At 44.1% G+C, this 25,445-nt stretch overlaps 1 protein-coding gene across 2 annotated transcripts in view; it reads left to right on the top strand.

Annotated features, from left to right (window-relative positions):
- SMARCA2 (SWI/SNF related, matrix associated, actin dependent regulator of chromatin, subfamily a, member 2) overlaps positions 1-25,445 on the top strand; it is a 170,412-nt gene that overhangs the window by 99,723 nt on the left and 45,244 nt on the right. For both annotated transcript variants that reach the window (XM_065878899.1, XM_065878898.1), the window contains 2 exons: positions 443-520; positions 5,444-5,662. In XM_065878899.1, the coding sequence (XP_065734971.1) occupies positions 443-520; positions 5,444-5,662 (297 nt within the window). The remainder of the gene's footprint in view (positions 1-442; positions 521-5,443; positions 5,663-25,445) is intronic.

Here is a 25,445-nt window from a genome sequence, read left to right as displayed (position 1 = left end):
TGGGGATAAGGTTAACAGAATTAAAAGAATTAATATTAGGCCCTTTCTCATGGGGATTTCCTTATGTAAATCCTACATCTTCTCTGTGAAGGAAATGTCATGCCCAGTTTACAGATGGGGTCATTGAGGCGGGGAGACATAACTTGTTCTAAAAGTAAGGGAATCAAGATACACCCCTGCCCCGAGAGAACCAGTATGTCTTAGGGAGTGCACCACCTTTCCTCCCTAAACAGATTTTGCTCTGGGATGACGGTTTGAATCGCTTGCAAAATAATAATGGCAAGTACTATACCCAGTGACCCTTCTGTTTTCTTTCGGGCTTGAGAAATGGGGTCCCGCTGGTCTGGAGGACTGATTCACCTTACTTATCAGTACCTCAGCCCAATTGTCCAGCCTCTCTCCGGAAGCCTGTTAAATTGTTCTGTTCTGGTCTTAACCCCAGGAAGAAGATGAAGTACCCGACGATGAGACTCTGAACCAAATGATCGCTCGACGAGAGGAGGAATTTGATCTTTTTATGGTAACGTTAGAGAAAATCATGGAAACAAATGCCTCATTCCTCTCCCTCCTTTTCTGTTAAACACAAGATGTCTGGGGCCTGTGTGCCCTGGCCAAATTTCATTTGTGAAGCCTGGGCCTTTCCTTCAGTTCAGAGCCTGCAAATTGCCTGGCTTTAGCCTGCAGACATATTTTGTTTGGCCCATGCCACGTCTTTTTTAAAATTTTCGAATCCGTTGCCAACGCAAAAAGAATCCTGATTTCTGGCTTCTCGTGAAAACTGAACATGGGCAGTAATACCAGGCCCACATCTCTCTATGGAAGCGTTTGGCTAGGGCTTCGCAGCAGCTGCGTCCTCAGGACAGGCCATGTGGTCTACAGCCTACCACAGACACGCCACCACCCCCCCCCCCCCCCCCCCCCCGCCCCCGCCACTTCCAGCTCATTTCTGATCCTGGCCAGCATCCTTCAGGAAACCTGCCCTGCTCCTCTAGGTAGAGTTCACAGCTATTCCCTAGCTGTCTCCTTAGCAATCAAAACAAATATGCTCCCTGGGGGCACAGCAGGGGGGCGGAGAGCAACTAAAATGTCATAGTCCTACCTCTTGTTATTGTTGAAGAGAGCCTGCTTAAACAACCTTCCAGATGTGCATCAAGGTGTACACTTCACTTAAAGATCAAAACTGGTTGCATTTCACTGGTACAAAGCAGATGCAAAACAACCTTGACATTTGACCGTTTAACATCCATGGTTTCAACCTTGATGTTCCAAGATACGTAGTCATCTGCAATTTTGCTGAAACCCGAATTTGATTATGTGTGTGGCCTGCCTCAAGGTCAGTAGGGAAGGGAGCAACCCCCTTGGCTGGTGAGGGAGGCCCTCAGAAGTCACATTTGACTGTGTTCTTAAGGCATTTGCTATAGCTATTTATTTATCTCTGTATGCACAACACTCAGAACAGTTTCTGGCACGTAGTAGTTGCTTAATAAATATTTATTGAACGAATGGTGGCATTTGCAAAATTTCGGGCCTTGTGAGGAGGTCAGGATGTATAAAGTTGCAAGGCTACCCCCAGTACCTTCAGTCATTTTGATCTTTCTAACATTTAGCCTGACCGTGGAGTGAGTAAATAAATGTGAACTGTAACTCTGTGGTCGAATGCTGAGGAACCCCCAAATCAGAGGTCCCAAATTTGAAGCCCCCAGGTCTCAGACAAGTGATTTGCACGAGTGAAGCAAGTGGACAGGGGTGAGGGGATGGTGGTGAACGGTGAATGGGAGTTGCTTTGTCTCGGGGGGACAGAGCTGCAAGCCCCATGTAGCCAGAAATTCCAAATTTTCAAGAGAAGCTAGAAAGTGAGGTTTTTATATTCAGTCCCCGGATTTCAAAATGTTTGCAACTAAATTCAGTTTTTTATTAGTATTTAACACTTCAAGCCAAACAAAATACGACCCTGGGCCAAATAGGACCCACAGGGTTTGCATTTTCCACCTCTTTAGCCTAGGCAGTCTGAGGAGGGAACCCCAGCTGCATGGAGGCTGACGTTATTTTTGTGGTTTTTGTGACTTTTGGGAACAATGATTGTGCTCACACACAGTGATTCAAGATAAAGGACGTTTAATTCTTTCTCTGGAAACTTTTAGGTAGCCATGGGAATAAGTCCTACCCTGGGATGTGTACTTTTTTCCCCTCCTAAATGAACCATCCTACCCAGCTAAGGCCATTTTGAAGAGAAATAACAGAAAAACGACTTTACCAGCATGTTCAACATAGGGTGTTCATAAAACCTAAATTTCTTAACTCATACTGCCAGTCACCACCTTTATAGATTATTATCTGTTTGGGGAGATTAGAGATACACGTAGGAAATAGACATCTTTTCTCTCTTTGAGGAACTTATTAAAATGTAGATTACTAGGGAACACCGAGGCAAGAGGCCCTCAGCTTCCTTGGCTGATCACTGATTGGCAATAATTCAGCACTGCTGTAGCCTCAGATACTCTTGAGGCCCTTGGAAAGGATAAGCTGTCTGCCATTATACAAATTAGATTAGGCCCAGAGATGGAGATTTCCATCAGCAGTCCTGAAATAAGAGAAAAAGAGTACTTCTCTTTTCTGCCTTTCTGGCTGGGTATTTGTAGAAATTGAAAGCCTCAGGGAAAAAAAATTGGATGTCTGGCCAAGGCACAGTCTTCTTTTAATTTGGGAATATCAGGCTTGGAACAGGTGAAGCTGGTTAGGGAATATACTTCTCTGTAGGCGTTTTGACTTTGTGAATGTTGTGCTTGTTTCTTAAAGGTTGGCTTCTCATTTCTGGATAATACAGATTTTCAGTTCACTTTGGTTTGGTTTGCTTTGTGTTGGTTTTTTAAAATCTTCTCATCAGCCGGCTGCCTTTGGCCAATTCACTATTCATTAGCACCTCCACCAGGGGGCAGGAAATGAAATTGAATCCTTGCCAGTTCAGTCAGATTAAAAACTGTAGTGAGAAACAAGAATGGAATGTGAGCTGGATTTGGAGTTGGAATATTTAAACTCTTTATCCACTGTTACAAAAACAAAAAGTTAGCTCCCTATATAAAATTAATACAGACATATTATTTGATTTTATATCATAGGCACTGTAGTTAAATAACACACATGAAGCAGATAGTCTCTTTAAAATAAAACCTTTCTTTCGAACATTTTTCTTGTTTTCTCCTTTTAAAAAATGTGACTTCAGAAAGTTATCTCTTATACTGATTACCTGTGAATTCTACCTAAAAGAGATCTTTGACAGGTCAAGATACATATCTGAAACATTTTGCTAACATGCAAACATGAAGCTTTCAAGCTGCCCTGCTCCCTCCAAAGGCAACAAGTACTTTTAAAAGTAATTGTACTTGTTAGCATAAGGTTATTGGGTCTTAAGACAAACATATTCATGTAGTATCTGAATAATTAATTATGCTTAGTTGAATATCAACTTCAAAGTTTGTACTGGTCTTCTGCAAGCAGCAATCTCTGGGAAGAGATACAATCATGAGAACTTTAAGCTTATTAAAAATTGCATCAAAAATATTTTGGGGGGGGTCTTTCCTAAAAGAAAATGCAATTTATTTTCTTTTGTATTAGAAGAGATTTATTTTCTCAATTGTGGCCTAATGCATGGCATAAGTCATTTTACAGGTCCTCGGTATAGGAAATGGTAATCATATCACCAAAAATTGAAGTGGCAGTATTTTGTCATCTCTGTGTAGTGCCGTAACAAAAAAATGATTTTTCTTGATAGCTATCTAATAACTATTAGGAGATTACCGTGAGAAGCCCCTCTTTAGATTGTGCTGTTAACAAGGCATCCTCTGTGTGCTAATTATGAAGGTTTTGTGGATCCCATTTCTGAATCCAGAGCATTGGAAGGCAGGATTAAGAGCAGCCTCTCCAGCTAACTATAGCATATGACAGAACAGAACGGCCACATTTATCTACCAATAGGACTCCACCATGCTCCAAGCCTACCCCATCTTGGGAATACAATGATTTCCAAAAATGTTGAAGCATAGTTTAAGTAACTTTGAACTTTAAATAGATTCTAGAGGTCGAATTTGGATTTAAATAGAAATTTCATTTACATTTTGTTACCACTCTCAGCTCTTAAGAAAAAATTAATGTTGAATCCCTGTTTCAGTACGGTAGAACTGAAGGAAGAAAGAGGGAAAAGGTAAATCATTTAATGGTTAATGGTCTATTCGCTTGTAGAAATGGTCTAGCCAGTGATAGATACATATAACGAACGTATATAACAATTCAGTGGAGGTTTTATTTGTTTTTCTTTAACTATCAAATTGTTTAGTTATAGGTTAAAGGCCAGTATGTGGCACTTAATTTATTTACTAGCGCACTGGATTTTAAAAAAAGAAAGCAGGAGGTGGGGAAATAGGCATTTTGAAGGCTGTTGAAAGGAAGCCATTTCACTTATATCAGTTGAGATGAGATTACCTTTGAGGTCTGTCACTCTGTGGCATGATATTTTCATAAGAGCTAAGCTTTTTGAAAGCTAAAAAATGGAGGGACATTCCTCTCCCAGAGCCCAGGGTGCACTAAAAATTCAATGCATTCATGGCCAACTGATTAATAAATCAGTTATGTGCCCACATGTCTGAGTCCAACCGAGGGTGGCTATTTTATAGTGACGCTGGGTGGCTGATTTTTTTTTCCTGGCTCTTTAATTAAAAGCATGAACCCTATTGAGGTAAAGGAAATTTTCTTAATGAACTTTCCCCTTTATATGCTTGAAGAATACTTCTATACCAGTGCAGCAATGAGTTGTATCACCAGGGCTCTTTTTTTTTTTTAACTCATTTTTATTTTTATTGCGGTATAGGTGATTTACAATGTTCTATCAATTTATGCTGTAATCATTTTTATTTATTTATTTTTGCTGTACGTGGGCCTCTCACTGTTGTGGCCTCTCCCGTTGCGGAGCACAGGCTCCGGACGCGCAGGCTCAGCGGCCATGGCTCACGGGCCCAGCCGCTCCGCGGCATGTGGGATCTTCCCGGACCGGGGCACGAACCCGTGTCCCCTGCATTGGCAGGCGGACTCTCAACCCCTGCGCCACCAGGGAAGCCCTGCTGTAATCATTTTTAAAATACATCCCCAATTTGAATTTTCTCACTATTACTTAAGGGGAAGCTTTTGCACCCACATAGACTAAGAAAAGGAATTTTTTAAAGAGTATTTTTTTAAGTGCATAAGTAAATTTCAAAGATGGGTACAGGGGAAGGGAAGAGATTTGGGCCTTGGGGATGAGCTAGAACAAGTCAGCCAGGATACAGAGGCTCCGTGGGAGAAGCTGAAGGGACCCTGCAGCCATAGGAGGTGACTTGTGAAGACTTATGTGCTGCAAGTCTACACTGTACCGAATCCCCTTTCCCTTTGGTGACACTTCTGTTCATCCCTCCAGCGCATGGACATGGACCGGCGGAGGGAGGATGCCCGGAACCCAAAACGCAAGCCCCGCCTGATGGAGGAAGATGAGCTGCCCTCCTGGATTATTAAAGATGACGCTGAGGTGGAACGGCTGACGTGTGAAGAAGAGGAGGAGAAGATATTCGGGAGGGGGTCTCGCCAGCGCCGGGACGTGGACTACAGCGACGCCCTCACAGAGAAGCAGTGGCTGAGGGTAGGTGTGGCTTTCTCGAATTCATGCTACGTGGAGTGTTGTTGGCTCAGAGGAATCAGGGGCCTGAGGCTGGAGCTGTCTGAGAGGGACCAGTTGCCCGTAGAAGGGGAAGGGCCTCTTGGACATAGATAAAGTCATTCTGCTGTTGCAGTGGAGACATTCTACGTTTCACGGCAGGGCCTTGGAAGATAATGAAGAATTGTTTTGCAAGAGCAGAACTGGCCTTTGGAAACACAGGGTTATGAGAGCTACGAGACCCACTAATGTTTTATGACCGATCTCCTGGTCATGCCTCACTCTCTCGGAGTTAGAATCAAAATGTGGAAGAGGGCCTTAGAGGGCTTGTTAATTGTCCCCCCTCATTTCACGGTCTTTAATCGGAGTTGCACTTTTGCAAGTCTCGCAGAGAGAGCGTTCAGGACAGCGGCCTCTTCTACCCGCGTTATTTCCTAGACCCGAAGAACATTAGCGCTGGAAGGTGCCTTGTACTCTCTTGGTTTTACGGACGAAGCAGTTGAGGCCCCGAGAGGTTAGGTGATTCCGCAGGATCACACGGCTGGCTAGAAATAACAGAATCAGTGAGCACTGATGCATATGGGGGCTCGATGTCAGCTCAATCTGATCTGACCGTCGCCGGCGCAGACTAGGGCCTGGGACTCGGGTCACTGACACTTGGAAACAGTATTCTGTACTTTGGGGGTTTTGTTTTTTGTTTTCTCTGCTTTGGAAAATGTCAGTTTCTCATTTTGACTGAGGAATGTTATCTCCTAATGTTCGAGCACAGAAATATCAAAATGCTCCTAGGAGCCACGTGTGTGAGTGCTGAGGCCAGTGTGAATCTTCCCTTTGAAGGTTTAGCCGTAATTTCCGTCACTGGGAGCAGACTTAGTACCAAGATAGAACAATCAGGGATGTGCGCTCCAGGCAGCGCCGGTAAATGCGTGCTGGAAATAATAAGGGTGGTTCGGTGAAAACCAAACAAAATAGAAGCTGTTTTTGTGAGTTGTTCATTTTATTGAAAGGAAATACAGTTCGCAAGCTTTGTAAAACATGGATTTTAGGACCCGGGCTGTAAGTAGGTAGGTGGGTCAAAAAGCGATGGGGGAAGTATTGTAAGATTGGATATCAAAGGCGGACAGGTCTTGGCACCATTTGAGATGTGACTTACTCAGGATGTTGTATGATGAGAGAGGCATGACCCAAATTTCGAAAAGATTGAAGCCTCTGGTATCCTGAAAAGAAAGAGACTAAGAAAGCATTGCTCATACTTACGGTTGAGCGATGGCATATGAAATGTCACTTGTGTGTGACCATTTTACTGTCGCATCCAAATATTCCAGTGGTCTCAGAATATGGTTTTATGGATTTCTTTTGTTTCACTGTTGTGAGGTTGTAGTTGTATAATTAAGATCCATTCTGTAATGGGAAGAGGTTTACTTTAATATTCATTTATGAGCTTGGGAAAATTCTTTTCCCTTTCTCTTTTATGTAAGCAGTAATTTGAATACCTGGAATATTACGGGAGATGAGACAACAATCTAGGCCAACATTCTAAGGTCAGTCTTTATATACGTATAACCTCTAGACACTGCAAGCAAAATAATCTCGTTTATCGGGCAAGAAGGTGGCTGAATTTATCATCTTTTCAATAATCAGTGGCAAATACTCTTCAAAAAATAACATTATGAATCTTAGGAAGTTTTCAAGGTTAGAATACCTCATTTTTTCTCTTCTTCATTCAGTTTATATCACTGACTAGCACCACGCTAACACACAGTAGAAACTCAATGAATGCTTGTGAAGATGAAACGACAACCTTAGAAGAGGAAAGTGGAAAGTTTCTAATTTACCAGTAATGTTAGGATAGTATCTGTGTATGTAGTAGACTTCCTTTTTTTTTTTCTATGGGGTGTTTCTTCACTGGATTCACATCCTTTTGTCTATAACGTGCACGTCTAAAAATGGAAAACTAGTCTGTTTTACAAAACTACACCATGAAATTGATGTTCATAGTTTTCACCTTAAGGTGCCTTGCAAGATACCAGGTCACCCAAGAAGGACGAAACTGTTCTCAGTACAGCTTTACTGTAATACAGCTTTTTGTAATCCAATCTTCAGGGAAATGTGCATCCATGTTTGGTGTGAGCTGGTAACTTGCTATTAACCAGGCCATGCAATTAATGCAGAATGCCTCCTGGCCTTAGCATTCAAAACAGATGCTTGCAGTCGTTTGCTTTCTTGTTCCCCAGCAGAAATCCTGTTTAATACTAGCCTGTTAAGCTTTTTGTGCTAATAAAATTTTATTCAAGGTTTCTCATGGGCCTGGACGTGCAGAGATCGTCTCCACTGGCCGATGATTGAACACAGTGGGCGAACCTAGGCAACGCAGCCTTGAAAGGGAGGTTGGCCCGGACTGTTGCGTGAGAAATGCCGTAGCAGGGCTGCAGTAACTCTCCTTTCTCCTGGCAGTGTTGTACCAAGATGGCTTGGTAGAGGCATCGCAGACCCATAGAACCCCAGAGCTGGATGGAGGCAGCTGAATGGGACAGCTCCGCACCCCGTGCTTAGATCACATTGTCTGCAGCGCCCCTGCCAAGAGGCTGGCTATCAGTAGAGGAGACACTCTGCATTTCGTCTGCATTTTGACCCCTCCATGCTCAGCCCCAGCCGTTAGTTCTTCCTCCCTGTGAACGAATATCCTCTTTCCTGGTAGCTGCTCCTCGCTGGTTCTCATCCTGTTCCCTGGGGTGAACAGAACAATATTTTGTCTGTCTTTAGCATCACCTCCCACCGGATGAAACGTTTGAGGACTCATTTGCAGCTCGAATGAACTCCCCTCCCCTCCTCTTTCTTCGGAACTTGCCTCATCCTTCAGGGCCCAACTCAAATGCTACCACTTCTGTGATGCCTTCACAAGTAAATACTAATTGCATTTCCCCCGGGCTCTTGAATTCCTTGGCCTGTTCTGTCACGGCTCAAATCCAACTTCCTAGTATTCTTGGTAGTTGCCGACATACTTGCTTTCCTGATTTGTTGATACGCTGGATCTTGTTAGGACTTCTGTGTGCAAATAGTCAGTGCCCGTGGATTGCCAGATTGAAATCGCCCTGGATTGATGTATAAGAGTGTAGCCTCGGGTAATGTTCACTTCTGCAACAGTTGGACCTAAACATGCCCTATTTGTGGGCCTGTCCAAAAAAGTAGAATTTTGTTTCGCACATAGAAGTCCAAGGTGGGTGTTTGTGGTTGGCGGGGGCAACTGTTCTCCACGTGGCCGTTCAGGGATCCAGGCTGAAGAGTCTCTGTCCAGCTTAGTCATCCCTATCCTTGTGAGCTGGAAGCGGGGAGCACAGCATGGAGTGGTGCGTGTTGAGTTCTAAGGACCAGGCCTGCCTGGATCTCTGTCGCTTCCGCTCGCATCCCATTGGCTAGAACTCGGGCACGTGGCCACATTAGCTATAAGGGGGAGTGGGAGATGTGGTCTGTCTGTGAGCCCAGGAAAGTAAGATTTTGGTGATGAGGCCGCAGTCGTTGCCTCAGAACACTTAGGTTGAATTGAAGCGCTGTGGCCACTTTCTGTGAAAATTGTATTATGGTTTCATCACAAACAGGTTTTATTATATAATCATAGTATGCTAAAAATTCCCACAGTGTCCTTTAGACAATCTGTTTAGTTGGAAGACTTAAAAAAATTGTTCTGTATTCATGTCATTTTAAATGAAGAGGATCACAGTTTCAAACACAGCTCAGTTTGTTTGTTAGTTTAAGGCTTTTAACAATTGTTTTGGAATCTCAGTTTCCATTGAGGAAACCTAAATTTCTTTGGTGTTCGCCAGTCTCTGGTGAACTTCATCTTTTGGGAATAGTCAGTTCAACATCCATGCCCTGTATGCGCTTCTCTCCTCTCCTCGGAGTTCCTTCCCATCTTCCTCCCCAAGGTGGCATCTGGGTAGAGGGAGAAGCTAGGGTTTCATCATGGCATTGGGACAGGCATCCTGCCTGTCCTGTGGATCTCTGCTGGGCTCAATGCAGAACTCCTGGTCTGTTCTGTCCCTGGAGGTCTTGACGTGCAGCTGGTCCCACCTTATTCTTTTGGCGTCTTTGATGACATGTGCTGTTAAGGTCTGGGGTCCCGGCCCGAGTCTCTAGTGGTCAGCTTTCCTGCGGTCTGAAGTCCCATGAAGACTGTCAGCCTCTCTGGTCTTGTGGTGCTCTCAGCTCTTTTGTGCCCTCGTTGGGAATCTTCAGACTCTTGGTTGCTTTCTACCCACTGTGCTAGAGCAGGCAAGAGAGTTCAGCCCCTTTTTGTAAAAATAGCTGCCTCACCACCAGGGGCTTGTCAGGCCTGAAGCCTCTAGAATCTGATGGTCGGGTGGGTCAGGGAGCTCTTTAAAACAAGCAATACAGAAACGTCTTACTTTTACAAGTTCTGTCAAAGTATCTGACCATATGAATGCACAGTGAGGGACCCTCCCAGAGCCTCGGGAGGGGCTTGTAAAGTGAGAGTCCTAAAGCTCACGCTTCATTAATGCCTTCATAGTAAATGTGCCCCCGGATATTTTTATAGCCTCATACCTCTTGCTCCCTGCACCAACCCCCCCAGATATACCAGGCTTGGAGCCTGAAGGGTGAGTACTCATTTCAGCCCCAGCTAGGTGTACTGCAATTCAGTCCTGGCATGAACTACCCAGAGTTAGACCCCACAAGTTAAAGGGCTCAGTTTCCCCAACAAGACTGGGGTCACTTCCGATGCCAGCCACACTTCGGGCGTCCCTGCGCCACCTGCACTGCTGACTGACGGGCTCTGAGTTCAGGGGTTCTCATGACCCCCTCAGGTTCAGTAATTTGCTACAATGAATCACTTGGTCAGGAAAGCACTACTGGTGGTTACAGTTTTATTATGAAAGATACAAATCAGGAGGACCAGCCGACTGAAGAGGGACGTAGGATGATCTCTGGGAGGGGACACAGTCTCCCTGCCGTCTCCTCATGGAATCAAGGGGCATCCCCGCCGGGCACATCAGTGTGCTCACCAACCAGGAAGCTCCACTGAGCTTCAGTGTGTAGCGTTATTACTGGGGTCTCATCCGCATGGGAGGGGCTGGCTCAATGGCTTACAAATACTGCAGGCAGCAATATTCTCAGGGCTGATCTCTCACCACTCTTCCTCTCAGCTCCCTTTCTCCCAGAGCAGAAGGCTCTCTATCTTGCCTTCCTGTCTTACAGCAACTTCCCATACACACGTGGCCCGGCTGTGGTGCTCTTCACTGTGGCTTCTAGAGCAGTTCTGGGGATCCCTGCCCACCTGGCTTAGCTCCTGATTACAAGGAGCCTTTGGAATCGAGGGAACTCCTCTCCATCAAGGAAGCCTGATTTAGACTGCTGTCTGATGGTAGACTCGCAAATCCTCTTTTGGAAGTCAGTGGTGTCATTTTGTCTTTTTCGTCGTCTTTGCTTACCACGTTATCTTCATCCTCCTCAAGGCAATAGGTGGCTCCCCTGAACAGGGAATGGTCCCTTTAGAAAGTGTGGAAGAGAATACTAATGGTGGTTTTAAAGGTATTTATGTCCGGGCTTCCCTGGTGGCGCAGGGGTTGAGTCCACCTGCCGATGCAGGGGACACGGGTTCGTGCCCCGGTCTGGGAAGATCCCACATGCCGCGGAGCGGCTGGGCCCTTGAGCCATGGCCGCTGAGCCTGCGCGTCCGGAGCCTGTGCTCTGCGGCGGGAGGGGCCGCAACAGTGAGAGGCCCGCGTACTGCCAAAAAAAAAAAAAATTATTTATGTCCATTACCATTTTATAGCTTTCCCATGGGGTACCCAAGGTGATGATAGTGCTCTTTTACGTGTTTTGTGTGTGTGTGTGTGTGTGTCTGTGTCTGTGTGTGTGTGTGCATTTTCACATAACCAGTGATTGGCTCACGTTGATAATTTCTTGGAAAAACATCTTTATTTATGTATGAGGGCAAGCATTAGTAGAGCTAAATTGGCAGACATCTGATGCGCCCAAGGGGTCAGGTGTTTTTGGTTTAACTTCAGCCAGGTGTGCACGGGCTGTGATGTTGCTAGTGTTGTAATCATGGTTGAGGCAGGAGCTCTGTAAAACTGGGGTGTCTGTAAGACTGAACGGTGGGAGGGTGAATTCCGGAATGCCTGGTTTTTCTGTTCTTCCTGTTCCTTTGGTCCTTCTGCCAACTTCAGAATCCTTCCCTTCCTAAACATTTAGTGACATCCCAGAATTTAATTGCCAAGTGATTGATTCGTGCCCTTCAGCACTTGAAGGTAATTGGAATGCAATCTAAATTATGTGCTCTGTACAATATTTAACTGCCAGCCTGATGGAGGGAACAAACTTTGGAATATGCTTTTGTTTCACAGTCGATCTGATGTCTCAGAACTGTAACTTGGAAAGGTTCTCGTTTGCTGGTGTCTCTCACTGTGGTCCTTATGTATGAGTGTGAGGGTGCCTCTTTTGGTATACTTTATAAGCCCCTGGTGATGGTATAAGCTCTGTTTCTACAGTGCCCTGTACTGTTGGGTCCCAAACCGTGTTATGTAAATGATGGGGGTAAGACTCAGATCTTTAAATCTCATGATAGACACAGCTAGTTTTAGAAGCCCCAGGATTTCCAGAGGGACCTTGAGGAAAGGCAGCACAGAACATCGTTTTTCCCTTCAACCAGTCTGTCACCAGATAAGAGCCTGAGTTTCCCACAATTTCGGTGCCTGAATGACATCTCCATAGTTAGGTCTGCTGACCCCTAAAAGGATTTTTGGGGTTTCCCCTTCCCACAGCTCAAAGTGGAGAGAACAGAGTAAGAGACTCCTGAACCATATAATAATAGAGGGAATCGGTAAAGTAACATGTAACAGGAGTAACGCACAAGAGTTTACCTGTATGTCTTGAAAAGCTACCTAACACCAGGTTGGAAATGCAGGATGAGGTCCCGTAGTCAGCTTTCCACTACCACCAGCCTGTGCTAAAACCTACGCGGGGAAAAAGGCAGAGAAATCCAAGGAAAGGTAGTCACAGAGAACTGGAAAAAGTACCGAGAAAGTTTAAAGAAGTTGGGATTTCAAACAAAACATTTGAAATTCTGTTGAAATGCACAATGAGAAATAACAAAATATTTCCTCATCTATACGAAGAGGATTTTTCTCTCTCTAGAAATCTTTGAAACAGGATAATGTCTCCTCTGTTTGGGCTGGATTAAGTACGATATGATCCAGCCTGAAACCAGACAGGGGCTGGAATCTCCTAGCCATAATCACAGCTGAGAGCATCAGTGATTCTTCGAGATGTCCTTCTCTCCCAAAAGACCTCATTCTATACGGGCAAGGTTTTGGGGGATCCTTTATCTAAAGTATAATGTGCATAATACCTTTAGTATTTTGCTATGTCACTTTGTATCATCTTTCCTTGCTTTTTGTTAAAAGACATAAAAATTCATTTTCTTTTTCTTTTACCAAATGGCATTTTTTAGCTTTTCAACCTGGGTCATCAGATTTACTGGGGCAAAATGGCTAGCAAGCTGCATTTCCATTTTTATACACAAGGGAGAGCTAAGGCCCTAGAAAATGGATTGGGTTTTGCCAAATTCAAGGTCCTTCAGCACTTCAGGAAGGAAGTATTGAACTAATCAACGGTCAGAGTTGTGAATTGTCTGGGGGGGAAACATTTGACAGTAGTAGAAGAATTTTGATAACTTTCTGTAAGTTTTATTTTATTCTTCAGTCCATTGGCTAGATTGTTTTCACAGCGATTGGACCTGTCATGTTCCCTTTGGTCAAAATTCAGTAGGGTCAGTTTAATAGAAGAAAGTATCCTCAGAGGGCCAACTAAAATACTAAATAAAGGCGAGAAGTGAGAGAGACCTGTTTCAATTGATTCTTAAAACTGTGATGCCTGGAAATTCAAGTCTCAAATTTTTAACCATTTGAAATTGGGGTTCAGCTCTGAAGTCTAACTCAGACATTGAAAGTAACCATGGATCGGGCTTACAGATACTAAGGAGCCCAAATAAATTCACGTTATCTTTAACCACTGCATAGAAATAGATGGTTTTAGAAACATATGTGGCTGCTTTTCTGAATCCAGATTTGTTTGCTGTTCTGTTCTTTTTTACTTTTTTTATCTTTATCAATAAAGCTATGAAATCGTTTATTTATTTATTTATTTTTGACAAATAAAAGGCGTATGTACATAAGGTGTATCATGTGATGTTATGATATAGGTATACATTGTGAAATGACTTCATTCTCCCAGTGAGGCTTGGGGAAGGTACAGTGTTTTTAAGAAGTTAGAGACAGGGCAGGGGACTTTACTGTTACTGTGCTCATGTCTGGGTGGGTGTCAGAACTATGTCTTTGATGTCTAGCTCTCAAGGGAGTTTAGGATTGTGGATAAGAGATGAAAACCTTAGTATCTGATGAACCAGGGTTCAAATCCCAGCTCCACCTATTTTGCCCTGTGACCTTGGGTGCCTCGTGTAACCTCTCGTAGCTTCCTTGTAGAATGGGGAAAATACTAGCTCATTCTTCGTAGAATTTTCTGAAGTTTAAATGTGTGTAACACAGAACTGGGTATATAAAGATTACCCAAAAAATAGCTCTGAAGGAAAAAGTATTAAATTATTTCAGAGAAAAACCTAGGTGATAAGAAAAGAAGAAATAAAACAGTTCTGTTGTATGTCTCAAATGCAAGGTTTGGGGCAAGAGAAGAAAAGTAAAAGGGGTGGAGAAAGAGGCCCCCATCCTCATTCATAAGTGGGATTAAGGAGGGGAACACGTTTCCTTGCTGAGTCTGTTATGGGACATGGCTACAGGCTTATTTATTCACCTCAAGCCCTCCAACCTGTACTCACTCAGCTATCAACTCTTTGCATTCTGGTTTTCTGCCTCCTCCACGGCTGCAGGAAGAGCACAGGGCTAGCGGTCAGGAAGCTGGTACGTGGGTCCCTGCCCTGCTGCCAGCTAGGTATGTGATCTTGGTCAGGCCTCTTGATCCGGGGTGGAGTTGCAGTCTCTTTAATGTGCTGGGTCTCCTCCACCTACCTAAAGACAACCTCTGAAATCACATGAAGCTGGTTTCCTTTTCCTTCTTACTGTGCTTTCAGTAATGATCATCCCCTGCTTTCTGATCAGTGGGTCCATTGATGGAGGCTGTTAAAAAGCGCATTCCATTCAACGCCCATTTATTGAACATTGTGGGGCATGCACGGGGAGAAGGGTGTTAGTTGTCAAGCTTGTGTTCCCCACCGTGGCTGGCCTGCCTTATTAGTGCAATGAAGGGCCAGATTTGAGAAATGCTATTAGAGATAATATTGCACTTAGCCACCTTAAAGAGCTTGTCAGGAACAGGTCTCTAGGTGTACACAGATGGGAGTTAATAGAGATTAAAACGGATTGTGAGATGAACTAACTTTGGGAGGGCTTTCAGCTGTTCAGGAAATCAGCATAGTTTGAACAACACGCATCCTCCTTCATGTTAGACTTTTAGTGTCATGTCTCCAGGGATGTTACTTATGAGTTTCCCTCCTCCCATCCTCAGACTCTGGAGGACAGAAGGGCAGCTGCTCTTTGGCACATGGTATGGCCTCCAAACACGGTTGGCAATGGCATTCATCTCCTGGCTATTTCTGGGAGACCCGAGCCTCCCTAACAGCCACACCTGTGCTCCTCGGAGTCTCTCGCCACCCTGCTTGGCCTCCCGTGGAGGAGAAATACGGAGTAGTGTATCCCCCATCCACCTTGACAAAAGAAAAAGGGATTGGGGGATTTAGGTACCAGAACGATGAGTTGAATGAAGCATGTGACATTTGCAGACTGCTGGTGTTTTAGAGAATAGCTTTCCTCTTTGTTCAGGACAGTTCAGGTGGCTATTCAGAGAGGTCAGAGGGCGCTTTCCAAAGCACATAGCATCTCTGATGACCCCCTGCCCCCAGCGCCGCTCCCCACATCAACCCCTCCGGCAGCCTCCCTCAAGTATAATTGAATCCAAGCACTTTAACACAGTCTCCAAGGCCATGGCCATGTGGCCTCTGCCTGGCCCTCGAATCTCCTCTTTTCCTCTTGCTCTCTGGGTGGCTGCCACACTGGGCTGTCTTTCTGATCCTGTGCACTTCCAGGAAGGCTCCTTCCCAGATTGTCCATGGTTGTCTCCTTGTCTTAATGGTCGCTTTCCAGACAGACCCTCCCTGACTGCCCTAGCTGAAAGAGTCAGGCCCTGCCGGTAACTGTCACATAACCGGTGTTAATTTCTTTATCGCCCTCGCCACCATCTAAAGGTTATCTCATTGGCTTCTTCCATTGGTACTAAACTCCAGGAAAGCCAGGGACCGCGCCTGTCTAGTCCACTGCCATATCCCAGCACTGGGACAGTACCTCATGCATAGTAAGCACTCCATAAATAGTTGTGAATAAGTGTATGTACCAGCCAGAGACGAGGGCTAGGAGAGAAGGTTTGGTCCCACTCTATGTCCTTTTGGTTAAGTCAGTAGAGTCCTGTGTTGTTGTCGTTTACCAGTGTGGATCAAGGTAGAGATTGCTGGCATTCTTTCCCATTAGATTCACAATCTGTGTCTTCATGTAAAGATCTCCACCTAAAAGAATGCTAAAGGCACGTGCAGTTTTGACATAAAGTGTTCTTGAGCTTTTCAAGAGTTTGAAGGCTCTGTTCTAATTTCAGAACACACTGATGAAGATTGTATAAATACGCATAAAAAATACAACCATTGCTTCAACCCAGCTATTCCTTGGAAATTCTCCTAGATTTTACAACAGCTGTCTTCCAGCTTAAACCCTCATTTCTTTTCCAACAAAAACCAGATTAATATATCTAATCAAACTCAAAATGAAAAGGCGAAAAAGTACTAAATTAATTGGGTTTTCATTTCTATTTTTGTACAAGAGAGTCTCCAACGGAGAATGCTGATTTTAAGTATAAGACCATGTGCCTTTTATATGGCTTCCTTTCTTATTTTCTATTAAAGAATGTTGAACTGTCGGAATCGTGAGAAATTGTAGACAGGACCATGAAACTTTGCTCCAGGCAAAGCTTGATTCTTGTTCTGCCACTCCTACTGAAATCCAATATTTAAGGTCTCTATGGTCATATAGTCCATCGTAAAAAGTATATTCCTGGGGCTTCCCTGGTGGCACAGTAGTTGAGAGTCCGCCTGCGGATGCAGGGGACACAGGTTCGTGCCCCGGTCCGGGCAGATCCCACATGTCCCGGAGCCGCTGCGCCCGTGAGCCATGGCCGCTGAGCCTGCGCATCCGGAGCCTGTGCTCCGCAACGGGAGAGGCCACAACAGTGAGAGCCTCGCGCACCGCAAAAAAAAAAAAAAAAAAAGTATATTCCTAATGCAGGACACCGTCTTTTTAAAAATATCTTTCCCTTGGGCCTTGTAGAATATTTTCCAAAGATTATTTAAAATGATATCCTCAAAACTTCAGCTTTACCGAGGCTGCCACTGGTTCTGTTCTCTTCCATAGTTTGCCTCTCCTAACTTAGTGGAATGCCAGGCCTCAGGGCATCAGGATATCAGGGCTCTGGTCCCAGATGTGTTATTGTTCGGTTGTGTGACATCTTGGATAAGTCGGTTCACCTCCCTGCGCCTGTTTTCTTGTCAATACATTGGAGTCATGAAGTAAGAGATGGGGGTGAGGAAGAGAGCACAGCCCATCTCTCCTGCCTGCCCTTCTCTGACTTTGTCTTTGATGGCCCTAGAAAGGACTATGTGGGTTTGCCCCGGTCTGGCTCCAGCTGACACTCAACCGCCAGGAACTGAAACTCAGAAGGGTGTGGGTGAGATTTTTCTCCTTGTTCTTAGCCAGGCTTTCTCTCAAAAATGCAGCCTGACAAGGGGTTCTATAGCATGTTGGTGGACTCAGTACCTGATCTAGTGTACAGGACAAACTGGTTGTTGGTAACATTTGGATAGTTGAGCTAAGTCCTCTGTGCTGACAGTATATGATGGACAGGATACCAGCGTGGTAGAGCCAGTGAAGGGAATACCTACCTGCCACCGGGGGCTGCTTTCTCTACTCAGGTAGCTGGGGGCTTCAGCAATTCTGTACACACCAAGACCAAGAATTTTCTAGTTCTTTGCCATCAAGAAGAAATGACCCACCTTGCCATTTTGTTTAATCCCTTGTACCAAGCAGAGTACAAAACAGCTGCTACAATGGATCTGTTTTGTTCATTGAAAGTATCAACTCTCCTGCCACATTATCAAGACCAAATCTGTTTGCATTTACTTTAATTAAAAAGAAATACACTAATGTCATGGGACATTATTGGAAGGTCTGGGAAGGATATTGTGGCGTCTAACAGATTACATTGTTAACATTCCAGGGGAATCCCTGGCATGAACATGTGTTTTGCAAAAGAGTTAACAAACCCAGTTTAGGGGTTTTATTTGCCACCATTTTATCGTGTTGCACCAATCTAATGAATGACCGTTTATTAGTAGTTTTATGAATTGTATCTTTCTGCGTTTTTATAGTCAGCACGCAGAACACCCGGAGCTTACTACTTTTTAAGAAAAGTAAAGTTTAAAATAAAGTTTATTTGGAGGGATTTTCTCCATCATAAAAGCATAATGAGAAATATGGAAGACGGATTGAAAGAAAATAGAATCACCTGAGATCTCGTTGACCTTCACATACACAGGTTGGAAAAGGAGCCAAGTAAAATCACAGACAGGGATTACTTTGGTGCCATTATGTTCAGGATTATTTTTAACCTGTTATGAGGCTTGGCTCTTCTGTAGAGTTTCAGTAAATCCCAAGCCATGATGACCATCAAGCCCCAGCCTGTTGTTGGTAGTATTTGCATGTCCTTCCATTCAGTCTTAAGAACACCCTGTTTTCCTGGGCACCCACTGCCAAGGGACTGACTTTTTTTTTTAGGACCATTAAAGCACACGTGGGGGCTTGCCTTCCCACACTACAATAGCGAGTTTTGCTTCTTCTCATAAACAGGGCTTTTATGTCTCCACTTCAAGTTTCACAGGCTGTTTTCCCCTCTCTTTTAAAGACAGCTTTCCAATTCCACCAAAAAACTGTTAGAACTCAGTAATAAATGAATTCAGTAAATTGACAGGGTACAAAAAATACAATATGCAAAAGTCAGTTGTGTTTCTATACACCAACAACAAGTTATCAGAGAGAGAAATTAAGAAAACAGTCCCCCTTAGAATTGTATCAAAAATGATAAAATACATAGGAATAAATTTAACCAAAGAGATAAAAGACCTGTACACTGAAAACTATGTCACTGGTGAAATAAACTGAAGAAGACACAAAGAAATGGAAATTTCTATTTCATGCTCATGGATTGGAAGAGTTAGTCATGTTAAAATGTCCATATTACCCAAAGCAATATATAGATTCAGTGCAATCCTTATTCATTCCAATGACTTTTTTTTTTTGAGTTTTTGTGGTATTATATTTAGTTATCTTGGCTGGTTTAATCACATTGTTGTTGTTTATTTTTTGGCTGTGCCACACGGCATGTGGGATCTTAGTTCCCCGACCAGGGATTGAACCTGCACTCCCAGCATTGGAAGCACGGAGTCGTAACCACTGGACTGCCAGGGAAGTCCCCCAATGACATTTTTCACAGAAATAGAACAAACGATCCTAAAATATTTATGGAACCATAAAAGACCCTGAATAGCCAAAGTAATCTTGAGAAAGAAGAACAAATCTGGAGGCATCACTCTCCCTAATTTCAAACTGTATCACAAAGCTGTAGTAATCAAAACGTTATGGTATTGGCATAGAAACAGATACACAGATCAGTGAAACAGAATAAAGAGCCCAGAAGTAAACCCATGCATATATGGCCAATTAATTTATGACTCTGGAGGCAAGAATATACATTGGAGAAAGGAGGGTCTCTTCAATAAATGGTGTTGTGAAAACTGGACAGCAGAAGGATAAAACAAGACCACTGTCCTACACCATACACAAAAAATTAACTCCAAATGGATCAAAGACTTGAATGTAAGATCTGAAACAATAAAACTCCTAGAAAAAAACCGTAGGCAGTAAGCTACCTGACATCAGTATTGGTGATGAATTTTGTATCTGACTCCAAAAGAAAAGTCAGTAAAAACAAAAATAAACAAGTGGGACCACAATGAACTAAGAAGCTTCTGCACAGCAAAGGAAACCATCAACAGAATGAAAAGACAATCTACTAAATAGGAGAAAATATTTGCAAATTATATACCCAACAAGGGGTCAATATCCAAAATATATAAAGAACTTATAAAAATAACAAAAATATATCTGATTAAGAAATGGGCAGACGATCTGAATAGACATTTTTCCAAAAAAGACATACAGATTGCCAACAGGCATATGAAAAGATGTCTCATCATAGAGGAAATGCAAATCAAAACCACGGTGACATCACTTCTACCTGCTAGAATGGCTATTCTAAAAAAGGCAAGAAATAACAAGTGTTGGTTAGGATTTGGAGAAGAGGGGACCTTCCTGCTGGTGGGAACATTAACTGGTGTAGCCACTATGGAAAACAGTATGGAGGTTCCTCAAGAAATTCAGAATAAAACTACCATATGACCTGGCTACTCCACTTCTGGGTATTTATCCAAAGGAAGCAAAATCACTATCTTGAAAAGATAATATGCACCCCCATGTTCACTGCAGCATTACTTGCAATAGACAAGTTATGGGAACAGCGCAAGTGTCCATCAGTGGATGAATGGATAAAGAAAATGTGGTGTGTATATGCGATGGAATTCTACTCAGCTGTAAAAAAAGAAAAAAGAAATCTTGCCATTTTCAGCAACATGGATGGACCTTGAGGGGATTACACTAAGTGAAAGAAGTCATACAGAGAAAGACATACCATATGATTTCATTTATATGTGGAAATTAAAAACAAAACAAATGAACAAACAAGAGAACAGAATGATGTTTGCCAGAGGGGAGGAAGGTTAGGGAGTAGGTGAAAATGGGTGAAGGGAGTCAAGAGGTACAAACTTCCAGTTATAAAAGAAGTCATGGGGATGGAATATACAGCATGGTGACTATAGTCAGTAATATTGTAGAGCATACTCGAAAGTCCCCAAGAGAGCAAACCATAAAAGTTCACATCGTGTGGTGATGGATGGTAACGGGCCTGATCGTTTTGCAAGGTATAAAGATGCTGGATCATCGTGGTATACACCTGAAAGCTATATAATGTTATACGTCAACTGTACCTCAATAAAAATTTTTTATAAGAAATAAAGATGACTTTTCACCTCTATCCTGTTACACAGTTGGTGTGTTTTTTTTTTTTTACTGTCATTAAGTCAGTTCACATCACACCATAACACCCCTACCTAGGACTGAGTTCTTAATCCAAGTTTATTCCCATAGAATTTTCAGGACTTTTCTTGAGCCAAATCAGACCCTTTCTCTCAGTTCCTGTATGTCCTCTCCCTTCTCTGTACCAGACAGTGCTAGGTTGAGTGCTGTAAATACACGTCGCACCTTAATCCCCTTACAGACTTGGAATAGGTATTATTTCTCCCATTTTACAGATGAGGCACTAAGCCTCATAGCCCTGGAAGATGGTTTTGGGATTTAGCATTTAGTTTGTGGGGTTTTTTTGTCTTTTTTTTGTTTTTTGCGGTACGCGGGCCTCTCACTGCTGTGGCCCCTCCCGTTGCGGAGCACAGGCTCCGGACGCGCAGGCTCAGCGGCCATGGCTCACGGGCCCAGCCGCTCCGCGGCATGTGGGATCTTCCCGGACCGGGTCACGAACCCGTGTCCCCTGCATCGGCAGGTGGACTCTCAACCACTGCGCCACCAGGGAAGCCCTAGTTTGTTTTTAAATATTGAATGTTGAATGTATTGCCTTTTAGATTTTGAAAACGCACATCAGGGCAATTCTGTGGGAGCATGGGGCTTGGTAAAAGACAGATCCCATCCCAGTTCACAGCCCCTTTTACCCACTCAATCTACCTCCTCCTGGCCTGCTATTTCGGCCGCCGCTTGAAAAGGTGCAGGAGCTCAGGTCAGATCAGCACCAGGTGAATCTCTTGATGACCCTGGGAGGACCCGCTGCTCGAGAATGTCAAGACAGCCTCCTGGACGGGATGTAAGACACTCCTCGTGAAGGCTGTTAGCCCCACCACTCCTCGAGAAAGGCCTCCTTTGTGGGCTTCCCTTCTACCCAGCAGCGGGCTCGGGGCTTTTGGGGACTCAGGTCAGTTTCTCTACCCTTCTTGTTGCCTTGTTTCTAGCGGGGCCAGGGCCCCTGCCTTTCTCTTCCTTAACCTGTTCACTTGAGTTGCCCACACAGCTGTGCCTCTGAGCTGAGTGAGAGGTGTGGATCTTCATGGCTTGTCCCGCTTAGAGGGTCCTTTCTGCCAGTGGGGTTGGATATCTTATTTAAACCGTTTAACTCCCAAAGCTGGAGCAAGGCAGAAGATTGTATAATTACCAGTTAAAATAGAGGCAGTTTAGAGAGGTGGGCTGCAGCAGGGCAAACAAAACGCAAAAATCTTCATTTTGCCCCATTGATCTGGCTTAGTTTAATTCGCTGTATAATCCTGTAGCCTTTCCTTGAACGGTAATCTTTTAAGCCAGACCTTAGAATGTACTTCCCTAGTAAAACCCTGTCATTTTGAGAAGGAAAAAGAGTAAACAACAAAGACTTAATTTTATTTCAGCAAGGTTTTGGGGTCCCACTGGTCGGCAAGGCATCAATTTAAATGCCTTGGGAGGCTATTTTTATTTAAATGACTTTTTAAAAAATTCCAGAAGAGATTTCACACCGATAGGAGATTCAGACATATTTTAAGACAAAGCCAAAAACTCATACCAAGCAGATTTAAATAAATAGTGAATAAAAGTACCTGTGACATACTGTGAAAGTACAGGGGAAAGAGATCAAGTACAGTGTTATGAATGAAATGGCGTTTTAGCCATTTCTGAAAAGATGAGCACGATTTGGGTAGGAAGGTGGGGTCAGGAGGGGCAGGGTGCCAGGCTCAGCGAGCCGCAGAGAGACATGGAAGCGTGACTCATGCTACTGTGACCCTGTGTTGGGAGCTGAGTCTGGAGTGGGAAAGAAAAACTAGGGTGGAGGCTATACATGACCAGAGAATCTGGGCTTTATTCTCTTCCACAGAAAGAATGGCAAGCCTGAACATTTCTGACATCTGAGAATGAGTGATGTGTCCCTCCATTTAAATGGAGAACAGATAACCTTTTGCATTATAAAGGATGAATTTAAAGGGCCCAAGAGAGAGGATGAGGGAGACCCTTTAAGGGAGGCCATTATACAGTATTTGACCCTGTGAAGGGAAAACCAGACCAAGGGCAAGGAGACGACTGTTGATCAACTATTTTAGAGGTAACTGTGGTGGCTGACAGGACGTGGCATATAAGAAGGGAAACTGATGATTTTCAAGGTTTTAAATAGAAATTCAGGATAATTGGGGGGTGGGGGTAGGGAATGCTGCTGCTCTTCAATGAAATAGAAGGATCCAGAAGTGAAACATTCGTTCTGTTGGAAGAAAAGTGACGGATTTAATTTGGGACTTTTGGTAGGATATTGGAAATCCTGATTGGCAACTCCAAAGAGAAGGCCAGGCTAGAGAGAGAATTTTTGAAACTGGGTGCCTTGAGGTCACACTTGAAGCCAGGGGCAATTTGGATCTCCACGGAAGATTCTACGTCCAGAATACGGGATTGGACTCCTCACAGGTACCGGCCATCAACAGTGAGGGGCTGCTCAGAGAGCCCTCGGCGCACGGAGGCTCGTGAGTCTGTGTCCAGGCTGCTCGGCAGAAGGCACCCCCGTCTAGGAGCCTTCACGGAGTGTGTCTGATAGCCCCTCTATGAGAGCGGTTTGGAAGTTCCCCAGCAGCAAGTCCTCCCAGGCTCGTTAAGAGACATCTCACCTGTTGCTGATGACGACATCAGCCTTATTAGTGATGCCTGCTGTGTACTCAGAAGGGGCGGCTGACCAAAACTGACTGCATATTTACAATCAGTGAGAATGAAAAAAAAAGAGGGCCTGAGGAAAACTTGAGGAATCTTTATTTTAAGGGAAGGAAAATGTGGTGAAAAAAGGTAGGAAATCCCAAGACTGGAGCGTTTCAAGGAAGGAGAGATTTTAAGTGAGGAGCAATGGAAGAGAAATAGAATAGGCTTTAGAGGAGATTAATAGATATGGGAGACAGGAAACTTTGGGCAACTTTTGAAAAGTATCAGTGTCCTGGTTGCCAAAGGAATTTTACTGTGCGGTCAGGAAGTAGAGTCGTCAGTATCGATGACTGTAGAAGTTGATAGTAAAGGGAACGTGAGAAGTGGGGTGAGAACCTGAGAGTGATGTAGGGAAGACAGGGTTTGATGCTAGAGTTGATAACTGTACTTGAGGGTTCACAGAAACGTCTAGAACAAATAACACTTGAACTCAATCGTAGTATTCAGTAAGCTGGTAGATACCTAGGAGCAGTTTTCCCAGGGAACCCTATCTAAACGTTGAGTTTGTGTTCGACTGTATTTATACTCCCTAACTTTTCCCTCCCAGTACTGTGCTAGATACTGTAGGGGAACCGAGAAAAATAAGGCGTGGTCTCTAAGGGGGAAAAAAAAAAAGACCTTTCACAGCTGGAGAAGATCTGAGTAGAGGGTGGATCACTGAAGCAGGGACCACAATCATGGATACGAGGGTTTGGGAAAGACACTCCAGGTGAGGAGTGTGAGAAATCACAAAGACGGGAAGAAGCGTGGCATGCTCTGGGAGGGACGGGGCTTGTGATCCTTGTTCTGCGTGTGTTCACATACCAGGAAGGAAGGCAGGTCAGAAGGGGGAAGATCAGGTCATGGTGACCCCAAGGCTCCAGGCATGAGACTTGAATTGTTTCACTGAGGAAAACTTAAGAACGCGAATAGGGCGGTCACGTGATGTAAGGGGTATTTAAGATCTGACCAATGGGGTGTAGCCCATAACGACGTAGGAAATCCTCAGAACGGAGCTGTTACGTCTCAGTGCAGGGGAGAAAAGGACTGGATGACCGAAAAAACAAGCAAGCTAATAGATTCCTTGTGACCCCTATTCCACAAAGGAAAAAAAACCAGCAGAAGCCGCCCTGACTGAAATAATCAGAGCCAGTAGCCGGTCTGTCAATGAAAATATTAGTTAAGGTGAGAAAATGATACGTCACTTGTATGTAGATGAAAACTTTAATGAAAAACGTAAGGTATATCTGTTTGACACATTTTTGATGTAAGGCTGGGGTTTCCTCTGAGCCTGCTTACTAGAATGCGGTGGTCTGTCTTGCATAAGTGCCACACATTATGTATCACTTAGGATTTCCAGTATTGCTGTTTTTAAGAGTGAGAATCTTTTTTTTTTTTTGCGGTACGTGGGCCTCTCACTGTTGTGGCCTCTCCCGTTGCGGAGCACAGGCTCCGGACGCGCAGGCTCAGCGGCCATGGCTCACGAGCCCAGCCGTGCCGCGGCATGTGGGATCTTCCCGGACCGGGGCACGAACCCGTGTCCCCTGCGTCAGCAGGCAGACTGTCAACCACTGCGCCACCAGGGAAGCCCAAGAGTGAGAATCTTTAAAAAGAAAGAACTTTTAGCTTTATTGCAGTATAAATGACAAAACTGTAAGATATCAACTATACATTGTGCTGATTTGATATGTTTGCATTGCGGAAGGCTGCCCCTCGTTTAGTTAATTAACCCATCCTTCACCTGGGGAGAATCCTAGTACTAACAAAGCAAACTGAGGGCAGGCTCT

The sequence above is a fragment of the Phocoena phocoena genome, chromosome 6, assembly GCF_963924675.1.
Source record: "Phocoena phocoena chromosome 6, mPhoPho1.1, whole genome shotgun sequence".
NCBI lineage: Eukaryota > Metazoa > Chordata > Mammalia > Artiodactyla > Phocoenidae > Phocoena > Phocoena phocoena.
This window is presented reverse-complemented; position numbering and strand designations above follow the sequence as displayed.